The sequence below is a fragment of the Aplysia californica genome, unplaced genomic scaffold (assembly GCF_000002075.1).
Source record: "Aplysia californica isolate F4 #8 unplaced genomic scaffold, AplCal3.0 scaffold00284, whole genome shotgun sequence".
Classification (NCBI taxonomy): Eukaryota; Metazoa; Mollusca; class Gastropoda; order Aplysiida; family Aplysiidae; genus Aplysia; species Aplysia californica.
Window position 1 is genome coordinate 779,987 of NW_004797554.1, and position 12,208 is coordinate 792,194.

Consider the following 12,208-nt stretch of genomic DNA (forward strand, 5'->3'; position numbering starts at 1 on the left):
AATAAGGTTCCATAAACGGAACTTCTGTTTTTCAACTAAAATGCAAGCGACAAGCGACATGAAGCCAGTAGGCCTACATTAGAAGTAGCGTACCTGAAGTCAGCAAAGAAATACCTACATGTTATTGTTATGGAGTGCCAGGAATTACAATTCTCAGTGCGGTAGTCCAGGCAGTTGGTCTTGACCGAACATCGTTTTGTACAACCGTACTAGTACTAGAAAAAAAAAAGCATTGAAGAAACTGTAGGCTACTTGATTTGATGCTTGATTCCTTGAACTCTTTAGCCTAGATCTAGATCTAGCAACTGTGCTCCAGTGGTCCATCTCTGAAAAAACTCTTATCTTTGTTCAAATTTTTAGTTCTGGTGCACTAACCACTAACAACAACAAAAGCTTCACCTGTCTTGGGTGTGGTCAAATATGTGCCCTTTACAGCTTACAAGGCATCAAAATAGTATGCCACTCTCACCACCCTGCGTTGTGTTTATGCATACACAAGAACAGCTTAACAAGGGATATCAATGTTCCTGAGAAGCTGGATGACTTTGGATGGGTGCAAGAGTTGGAAGAGGTGCAAACATGCATGCTTCTGTGATTCTATATATTTACACATGTATAGAGATATGATGTTGTGCATTTTTATTTTGAGTCTCGGAAGCTTGAGAAAGCACATATATATACACTGTATGAAATTTCTTCCACTTGAGAACAATAAAACGTGTTATTGTCTTACCTTTTCTGAATTCAATAGAAAATATCACACACAGACCATTTTCTATACAAACTAGCAATCAGATCAGATACATGGCTTTACATTGAAAAGCTACGGTACTACCGAAATATGGCTTTAAAATAAATAACGACGACATAACTCCAACTTCTAGATGAATATCACATACAAATGTGAGGCAGCGTGGTGGAACTAGGCTCTCGTCAATTTTGGGGCATGTAGAGTTATTGGTATCATCTTAAAGCTTGTTAATTTGTCTTTATTTGGATGAAAAAATATCCATTTATCTTGAATACAAGTCGAGATATTTGCGAATGAAGGAGGGGGGGTCCCCTGTTTTCAGAGGTAAAATTAGTGAGAAAATAGCCACCAAAGGTTAGTTATTTCCTTAGCTTAAGAATCCGTGGCAACTGAAAGTTTACATTTATTGTACCTTTAATCAGCGTTTTTCAGAAAAATCCACACAGAAATAAGTTCTTTAATGGACATGAAAGGTGTTGTGCCAAAAACCAAAAATTTGATAAAAATTCACAAACCTGCGGAAAAATGCAAGTTTCTCCACTTTGATTAGTTTGACGAAAGCCTGATTCCACCACGCTGCCTCACAAATAGACAAAAGAGAAACATTGACGGACACAACTGACAAAATAAAAACAGAATAACAAATAAAAAATGAAGAGAACAGCACACTTTGCCAGTTTTATCTAACAAACTGGAACAGAAAAAAAACTATTCACATTTTGTTCACTATGCATTCCCTCACGCATCAAGTGGCCTAATAACTTAACAAACTACACGTTCAAGAATCAAACCAAGATATTTTCTAAACTGCATACACACATGACTCAGGTCATAAACCGACAAATCATCCGCCTTCCTCATTTTATTATGCTAATTCGTCAGTTACAACGATTTTTCTTAGCAAAAGAGAAGTAGATCTCCATCTATGTCCAGAATTATGATTTAGGCTTATTTTTCCATACTCAGCTATGAATGACCTGTCCGAGACTACTGACGGAGAGCATACATTTCAGAATTAAAATCTGCAGAGCGACATAACGTAGGCTATTCTACTTCTTCACCAAGCTCTGTCCTCACAAGTCTTTTCAATTGGACAAAACATTTCAGAAGGGAGCACCTCCTCTTTGGACTTGACCATACTTCACTGCATGCAAATCTCTCCCTTGGTAATTTTATATTTGAGTGACAGATTTCCTAAATACTTTCTCTATGACCACTGCAACGACCTATTACTTACATGACAAGATTTTTAAAAGGATGCACCTAAACCTCTACTTATGACTCAGACAAAAGATCATGCCCATGTGTTAGGTGGTAGAATGAGTCAAAGATACAAACAATATTCACGTACATGTAGGATCATTTACAACTGGCTTTTCTATTTCACAAACAAAGAGTCTCACCTCTCAATTTTTCTGACGCTGAAAAATTTCCTAATTTCTTTAAAAAAAGAAAAGCTTCATTTTTTTATGCAAACACACAAAATTCTGCTTTCATGTAGCTTTTAGACTTAACTTAAATAGAATCTCACAAGCAAAGCTGAAAAATCATATCCTTCTCTCATAAATAATCACATTCAGGGTCCACACATGAAGCAGGAAAAGATAAAGTCTAGACGCGAAGGTAAAAATCAGTTCAACCCCCCAAAAATATTTAAAAATCAAGACAAATACAGAGATACAGAATCAATAAAACAAACAATATTTTTATAAGAATAAAACAAAAATCCACTCTACATAACATTCCTTGCCCCCTTTTTTCCCCTTGAGCTCAGGGCAAAAAACAGTTAGGAACACTTCTAGACCAAATAAACATCAAATAGAATCAATGAGTGGTCACAATTTAATTGTCAAGATAACCCTAGGGATGGTGAATTTTACCAAACACACGCGAGCGCCCGCACACAACACATAAACATACAGACATGCACAAACATACACACACATACATTAGACACACACATAAATGCATGTGAAAAACAAATGAATTTAAAAAAGACTCTTTATTTCAAATTTTCCTGCATGACCTCTCAGCCTGCAAAAATAATTAAAACATTACCCAAAAAATCTCAAAACTTAAAAAATGAAAAAAAGGTCAAGAAGAATCTGTTACCCTCAACACCAATCAAGCACTATAATCATAACAAACTGAAATGTAATAAGTAGACAATATCCATCAGTGATCCATCGCAATTATATCACAGCATTATAAATTAATTTAAAAAAGAAAATTCCAATTGAAATGAAACTGAGTAAACTCTCAAAAAAAAAAAAAAAAAAAAGTGCACGGAAGTCATGGAATTTTATTTTAAATCAAGACAAGTTGCAACTCTAAAGGCAGATCTTTCTACTCTCTGACACTGAATAAATGATGAAATCTCGTACGATTTCACAAAACAATTCCGGAAAAACACATAATTGCTTCAGAATATAAATCGTACTTAAAATACAGTCCACATGGCATTCACGCAGATTTGTTGATCGTTTGACATGGGTACAATTTATTGCAGTATGCGGGAGGCGAGTTGTGTGTCTGTAAACAATTGTAGCAACACAAGTGCTATGTGCTTGAGAGTGAGATTTTTTCCATTCAGTCAATTGTTGCTTCATAGCACAAACATTTCACAAAAACTTCTTGTCCAATATATATAATATATAAATATATAAATATATATATATATATATAGGTGAAATCCACAGCATTCCGCTTAGACATCAGTTTACACAAGTGTTCCACTAAATGGCCTACATGTTCTCACACTCAGAACTATTGCAACAACCCCTTTTGAAGGTCCTTTCCACCATTTACACAGCAAGTTGAAATCTTTCACCATGCACTGCAACTTGTGTTTTATTTTCAAAAGCAGCAAAAAATACTAAAGGTATATTCTCCAAAAAAGTAATAATGAGTATGAAAAATAAATACTTCAACTTTAAACAAATCAAAACAGTGTAATCATTATACGAACATGAAAACCCCAAAGATGGAATATTTTTTGTGCCTCAATGCAAACGGTGACCTCCATCATAAACATAATATGACAAATACAGTCTCTATCTATGTCCTAATAACAAGTCTTCTCATGGTGAATTAACTCTTATCAACAGAGTTTTTCTAGTTCTTGTACGGCATAAGACACTCCGCGCGCTCATATGACCTTAGCAGTTGCGAACACAGTAAAACCCTATACTACTACTACTACTACTAAGACACTCTGGGCCTCGGTGACTGATAGAAAAATGCAACAAAAAAGATCCGCTAGACATCTATGTCCAGTCAGTTTTTAAGCAGCACTTAAAGGAGCTGACAGAGCAGCTCAGGGTTGTCAACTTCCGTATATCCATGTAGCAGGATTCTAAACATCCAACTCTGAAAATGAAAGGGAATTTTGGTGTTTTTTTCCCCTGAATTTAGAATCATGGATCGATTATATGTAAAGTTTGGATAATCATAATATATTTTTCAAACTTTTTTTGACTATCGGAAAGCCTTTGTTTCATTCTGGGAAAGGATTTTTCTGGGCAGTTTCAGCAAAACAAGACATGTTATTTTGATTAAAAAACGATTTTGTGACTGTCAAACAAAAATAACAGCTGTGTTTTTTAACCATCAAACTACCTGTACATTTTGTATTACATTAGCTCTATGGTAGTAGTGCTAGCTTAAAAATACATTTACGATTTTAAAAAAACAACAACCCAAGGATTACAGAAGTCTCCGCCTAAACGCACGCTATACAAAAGCACGCTCCGCTCAAACTTCTGATGTTTTTTTTTTTACTATATAATTTAGACGTACAAACGCACGGTCGCTCCTCCTAAACGCACGCTCCAATCTGCGAAACACGCCGACAGGTAAAGCTTGACTAGGGGAAATTTCACTATGACTACTGTAGGATCTGCATAGCTTGCTTAAGACAAGCCTAGAAAACCGGATATTTTGTGAGACTGTCCCTTATGCCGATCAAAGAGAGTGATGGACAGCATTTTCACACACAACTTTCCAGACACATAGGCCTAGGACTGGTTGGTGATATGTTGGGGGGTTGGGGGACTGAAACGTTATTTGATTAGTCACTGGAAATGTATCTCTTTGAGAGAAGGTTTCTGACTGGTGTTTGAGTGACTGCGTGCTGGCTAATGTTTAGTTAGGCCTAAGCCTATGATGCGCAACACGCGTGAATGCTCATTCATGAATTTACGGTCGGGGGTGGTCGCTTGAAAAGCCACGTGGCTGGGTCGTCGTCTCTATGACTATCACCAACAATTTCTTTCTAGGCTATCTGTTACCGACATTTTATGGTGCATTCATCTCATCAAGTCAGTCTTTCTGCCCCCCCCCCCCCCACACACACACCCATTCAACGCCTTTGCAGTCTTAACCGCAGTTGGGGAATCTTTTACAAAACAGTCACGTGTCGTCACATTATCGGCCCAAAGTGACCCCCATCCCAAAGTGAGGTCACTAGAATATCAAGGCAATGAGATGACTGCGTTCCTTCCTCCCTTTGCAAAGGTTCATGTAAACGCACGCTCTGTATAAACACACGCTAAGGAGCCCTCCCGAGTACCGTACGTTTAGGCGGAGACTACTGTAGCCTACTGGAAAATATTGAAAAACAAAAACAAAAATTTTTTTAAGCCGCTAGAAAACTTTACACGTTCAGGAGTGCAGCAAAATAGTGGGGGCCTTTGTCAGTGAGGAGAAAACAGCTTACAATTCATAGAGCACTCGGAACCCCTGGGTGAGGAATGAGGATAAGAGCAAAGACAGCCAGACACCAAGAGGAGAATGCCTGCTGTCCCAGAAAGTTACAGGAATAAAAGGACCCGACTCTTTACCAAACAAGGTACAGGACAAATCTGAAAAGACCCATTACAGAAATATACCCGGTTCAGCCACCCTCTTTGCTTTGCTTCTCTTCTATCCACAAGCCCATCATTATCAGAAAAAGATATGAATAAATAAGTAAATAAATAAATAACTCAGCAAATAAATTTCAATAATTAAAAGAACAAATAGTTGAATGAAAGAATGAATGAATAAATTAACTGATCAGTTAATCAGAACATAGAAGAACAAAAACCTCCACAGTATAAGAAAAAGCTGGAAGTTGCTGAATGGAAACACATTTTCAGATCACAATCTCATGCCTCTGAGAAAAGACCAAAAATGACCAATTTTCAGAAACATAATTATAGGCCTATTTATTTCATTTGAATTAATGAGAAGGAAAGTAACAAAATGAGTCACATATCACACTCAGTCAATGTGGTGCTATGAGTATCAAATTAAAGATACTATATCAAGCCCTACTAGTAGGTGAAGATGGTATCGGTCTAGCTGCATTTGCTCCAAAGCTACAGTCACTTGAAGTTGAGGAATTACCACACATTGTTGTTGTAAGAAAATTCGGGTTTTACGTTACGTCTAAAGACAGCCGAGTATTACAAGTGGCTCCATTTGTTGTATTGCTATACATGTATAGTAATTCAGCATTGAGAAAAAGCAAATAAAATAGACAGAAATAAGTCCCATCCCCCCACCCCAAAATAGTGGAAAAGAAGGCTCTATCAGTAGCAACCTTTGACAACCTAACAAAGCTAGACTGACGCTTTAAAGACCAGAGGTCAAAGATTTAACATACCTTTTTTAACAAAAAAAACAGGAACTATTATATCTACTGCAGATGGCCTTGTGGCGTGAATTCAACACACACACACACACGGCACAAGTTCTGTACACACACTCAAAAACACAAAAAAAGTGCGGTTGACCCCACAACGAGAAAACATCAAGATTTCATTTTAAATGTTACGTGTATTCATTACAAGGGCACACAATTGTTTTGACCTTTGGTACTTGGGAAAGACATCTTATAGCAGAAGATAAAAGGCCAAATGGTAACAAAAAGTATCTCCTTGAAATTTGTTCAGACAACTATGATGAAAAATGTAACGTTGAAAATCTTCTAGTCATTGTGTGAATGGCTAGACATTACACAAGCAATAAGGTGAAGGATGAATGAACAGGCCGGCTCAGTGGTGAATTCCTAAGAGAAAAAAGGTGAACCTTTCAACAGTCTGTGACACTGTACAGCTTGAACATAACACTCTTGTTGATGTTGTTATTGTTGTTGTTTTGTTTTGTTGTTGTCATTATTGTGGCTGTTGTAGTTCTTGTCGTTGCCGTTGTTCTCATTATTGTTATTGTTGCTGTTGTAGTCATTATAGTTGGTGTTGTTGCTACTGTTGCTGCTGTTGCTGAAGTCATTATTATTATAGCTGTTGATGTCGTTGTTGTTGCTGTTGTTATTGTTGTCGTTTTGTTGTTGTAGTTCTTGTTGTTGCCTTTGTTCTCATTATTGTTATTGTTGCTGTTGTAGTCGTTATAGTTGGTGTTGTTGCTGCTGTTGCTGAAGTCATTATTATTATAGCTGTTGATGTCGTTGCTGTTGTTGTTGTTGTTGTTGTTGAGGAAGTTTCGTTTACGTACGTTCATTTGCTCAACAAAACAATACAATGTACGTTATTTCAAAAGACGGAGCGCCTGGTCTCCCAATCAAGACACCGGGCAGAGAGGAAACATTCCAGGACGGTCGAAGAAAAAAAATTAGTTGAAAAACCTCTCGAACTTCCGTTAAACAAAACAGCACTGATTGCATCAATCTATTCAATGGTAGAATTTTCAATCTTTGCTCCCTAGAAAAAACTTTTGATTTGATATATTATGTGTAAAACTTACGAAAGAGTGGGACTTTGTAAACTGATCACAGAGGAGAAAGGTTTGAGACAAAATGGGGCTCGAACTGGAATCTTTAGAAACAACGGCGAGCCATGAGGACCTGCTCAATAAAATGCACAGCATTTACGGCGTTGATAAAAGAATCATTGTGGTAGTGAGATTTTTGAAGTACCTGTATGTAGATAGTAAATAAGTAATCAATTTTCAAAATTCAATGGCACAAGACTGACAGTAGAAAGAAATATATTTCTCTGTTATAGTATATGCATAACCACATTCAAAGAACTTAATGAGCAACCTAAATAATAATAGGAACAGAAAAGCTGAGTACTTGAAAATGATAACTGACTATGCCTGGGCCTGGGAAAACAAGGAAGAAGATGCAGTTTGTAATGGAGAAACAAACCCCAAACACTATAAAAATTATTGATTATTTTCAAAAATCTAAACCTGAATCATCTTCATCTCTTTACTTTCAACCACTTTTGTGAAAAGATTCGAAATCAGAAAACTGAACTTATTAAAAACGACGTCACAGAAATCTTGTTTCGGAGTGCCCTTTGATGCTTATGGCCAGAAATCAGAGTTGAAAACAAAAATTGAGTGAGTTTTTTAGCACATTTTGTTAGTCTTCCTTTGAAAAATGGACCTGTTTCCTCTATATCATGTGCATCTAGATGGCCCACTTTCTTTTGTTGTTCATAAGACATATTTCATGTGTGATATTGCCAAAAACAAGTCCTGTAGATAAAATTGCCGTACTTCACAATTTGAAGTGAGTTTTTCTTCAACATTGGGCTTCATAAAGTTACTAAATGAAAACGGGCATAACTCCCATTTTACATTTCAATTTGAAATATTTTTAGAGATTAAATCTATGGCATGCAAGGAAACAAAAGGGCTCTGATATGGCACTGTCAGTTTACACAGGGGAAAAAAAGACTGCCTGGATTTCCCAGGCCACCGCACAAATATCAAAATAACCAAGAGAAAAGCGGGGAAAAAAATAGCAAAAAGCTCTAGAAGCATAAAATTGAAATCTTTCTCAATAAAACTGACTTACTTCAAAGGCAGAATCGATTGAGAGAAATATCAACCCTTTTATCATCTGAATACAAATGCCCTCATTTGTTCTTTATAGCATCCACATTTCCACTGCCAGTTTGAAGGAGAATAAATCTCACATTTACTGGACACGCATTGAGAAATAATAAACGTACAGTTATTACAGCATAGAAAGCTGCATGTCATGGAAAGTAATCACCTCCCAAGAGAACACTCCAAGCTTTGTACAGTAACATTGTAAACATATTTTTATATAAATGTGAAGCGCTCAACAGCAAAATGGTAATTATTCATTTTGAGAAGAGAAATTTTATCAAACACACTTTTAAAAAACTGAATGCTCTCCACTTTCTTCAGAAAAAAGTTCTGGATTGTAGGCTCAAAACATTAAAATCTTAGTATCCAGCTCCCCAAGTCAAGAAATAAAGACAGATTACAAGCAATTTTTATTACAAAAAAGGTTAAGAATGCAACCATTGTGAAAATTAAGCTTTCTTTCATTTACTGCCCTAAATCCTAGGAAACTTTTCTCCGTTTCGAATTATCAAAGCAGGACCTTCTGGCGTAGCCCTCTTCTTCATTTCATACTTTGCACACAAAACAATTCTTTAACATGACTGAAAAACTCACAATTGGCTCAGTCGGAAACACTCTGGACAACAAGGTACAACTCATCCAGGAAATCCAGAGAGAGAGAAGGAACTGCAAAAGTGCTTAGAAAGACATGGCCAGCAGGGGAGATCAAAGGATAACAGCCAATGATTGGGAAACGTGGTCAGTTCCTTATGCCCAAACAACATCTCTCAGTTCGTTTGTAAGTTTCCAACCCCCCCCCCAAACGAAACTCCCCCCACCAAAAACATTTCCTTACATCCATCACTCTCATAGCAGAATAGTGTTGAGAAACATTTTTTACTAAGAAGTGACAGAGACCACCATTTTTAAATTTGAAAGAAATTCAAAAGTTTTTGACCATTTTGCCATCAAACTCTTCAAATAAATATTTATATAATATGATAATTATATCAGAAAGGCAAAATGCAAATGCAGACCTGTTTCTCTGACCATTTTTCTACAAATCATGGGCAAGAATGAAAGAGACAGATGGGTCAAATAGATATGTGAATCTTCAACGTGTATCTCAACATCATATGTTATATTATAAAGGAGTTCTTGTGCAGGATCCTCTCACAGTTCACGCCAGCTACACACACTCTCACAGCCCAGCTCTCACTCAAACAGCCACAGCCGACCTTAAGGCAGCTGCATCACGCCCTCTCAGATCAACGCACGTTTTTCAACACTTCAGACTCAGCAGTGTCATAGCACCACACTTCAGTCGACGAAAGCCCCAACAACACCCTGCTGGCTGAGCGCGCACCAGCCTCTTGTATACTCCCCCTCCCCACCTCCCCTCCAGCTCTATCTACCCATTTCTTGTAGCCAAAGGAGGCAGAGTCTGAAAGGGGTACGGACAATCCTCAGAAGCAGGCACCACAGAGATACAATATCCACACGTCCACTCTTCCAGGAAGTACACTTCTCTCCACCGCATGATCCTGATGACCTTCTCTCGAACACCACAATTCAGAATTGATCATGTTTACCATGGGTTTATATTCTGGTCCCAAGAAAGCATGTCCCATCGAGCATGCTTCGTAGGACTCACCATATGTCCTTTTTTAAAAGAACGTCTTCGGGTAAAAGTCTACTTGAGCCTTCCATTCGGAACTTACGTGACCTTCTACACATATCCACAGTATCCACTCTCGGTTGAAAAAAAAAAATGTGTGAATTTTATAGGTTTAACCCCTCATGTAACGCTGTACGGTTATTTAAGAGGCAGGACCTCTAAATTGGATTATCTCCATCTTTGACTTTGATATGAACGAGCCAAATATGAAATTCCTGTAAAGTGCCTTTTCCAAGGACACATCGTTAGACCGATCTAAGCCTCAACATCGGACCAGTAATCTCAGGATTGTGGTTCCAGTAGCCTAACTCTCTGAGGGGCCAAATGTGGGTCACCATGATGAAAGACGTTTTTAACTCTTTTGTTGCCTTATGACATACCTGCTATGTCACAAAAATGCATAATTTTTAGCTTTGTGGCGTGTTATGATGTCACAGAAATTGGCAAAATTTGCCATTCTTATACGATGTTACATGTAGGTCCCGTTAATCATCTGGCTCTTATTCTTCTGGGCTGTATTTGAACTAGAGGCACAGTGTGGATTCGGATTAGGGGATAAAAAATTGCACATATCTGCTCCAAATACGCTTATTATTTTAGTTCACTGCTAAGCTTGCAAGTGATCTATTTACACAGGTCTAGTCTTGCAGATGAAATACCGCTCTTGCTAAACATAAACACTAAAATGACTTTTAAAAGGCAGAAAAGTTAACTTTTTCACTTAGATTTGCAGGTCCCTCGATATTATGGGCAAGAACGGGAATGTAGGGAAGGAAGAAAATGAGGAAAACGACACTATCGAAGACCTGAGGTTGGAATGTCACTCGTGGGCAAGCCCCAGACAGTGAGTTCACTGACACTGAGACATGCGACTGTTATCCTGGCTTGTGAGCTTAGCAGAAAATTAGTGTTGACAGTAGGAACACCCACCCCATGGCATCAAAGGGTTTGATAAGAGGGACTAGTAGTTCTTTTAAAGTATTATCAAGTTATTGTTTTCAGTTTTGAGTAATATGATGACAATAATAATAATAGAATCAATACAGATAGTTATAATATTACTAATACTGGGCTCAAGTAGACCTATAACCGTCCTTGTTCATCCTCATCATCAACAACATCATCACTATCATCATCATCAAAGTCACTACGTAGCTGCTGAGCTGATGCATATGGAACTTTCCAGCGAGTCAAGTCAACACACAACATATGAAGGAGGCGGTGTGGTCGGGCGCGTCCTCGTGTCAGGTGGAGAAGCCGTCCCCTTCTTCCTCCTGGCAGCAGCGACACACTTTACACTTGCAGCACAGGATGCAGGGCGCGGCCAGCAGCAGGAACGGAGACGCAACCAGGAGCAGAACGCCGAACCCGGCAAATATACCCACCACCTGAGGGAGAAGTTTTGTTGGATTTTACCAAATTTTTTTATTTGGGCAAAGAGAAGCACATTGACACAATGATTAACATTTAGAGCAAGAAAAAGAGACAGACAGATGGACCGACGGACGGACGGACGGATGGACGGACGGATAGACAGACTGACAAACAGGCAGGCTCAACATTTTAAAAAATTGGGGTATAGAGAAGCACATCGACACAATGATTATCATTTAGAGCTACGGAAGAGCAAGACAGACAGACAGACAGACAGACAGACAGACAGACAGACAGACAAACAGACAGACAGACAGAAGAAAGTAGAGTATACCAATGGCACCCTCCAGCCACCCATAAGGAGGAAGTCTTAGGCAAATGCCAAACATCTTGATGAAAGAAATGAATATGCACTAACTATAATATCTCATAAAGAGAAGATTATGTAGGCCTATGTTAACAGTTATTTAATAATGAAACAGAGAAAAAAAGACAGACAAGACAACAACATCTAATCCCATTCGAATCTATCTTATTTTATCCTCTGTGTGTGTGTGTGTGTGTGTGTGTGTGTGTGTGTG

At 38.0% G+C, this 12,208-nt stretch overlaps 1 protein-coding gene across 3 annotated transcripts in view; it reads right to left on the reverse strand.

The window, feature by feature from the left end:
• Window positions 1-10,657: 10,657 nt before the first annotated feature.
• Window positions 10,658-12,208, reverse strand: part of LOC101853174 (E3 ubiquitin-protein ligase RNF144A) — a 74,600-nt gene continuing 73,049 nt past the window's right edge. For all 3 annotated transcript variants that reach the window (XM_005101472.3, XM_035970555.1, XM_035970556.1), the window contains one exon: window positions 10,658-11,641. In XM_005101472.3, the coding sequence (XP_005101529.1) occupies window positions 11,498-11,641 (144 nt within the window). In that variant the 3' untranslated portion in view covers window positions 10,658-11,497. The remainder of the gene's footprint in view (window positions 11,642-12,208) is intronic.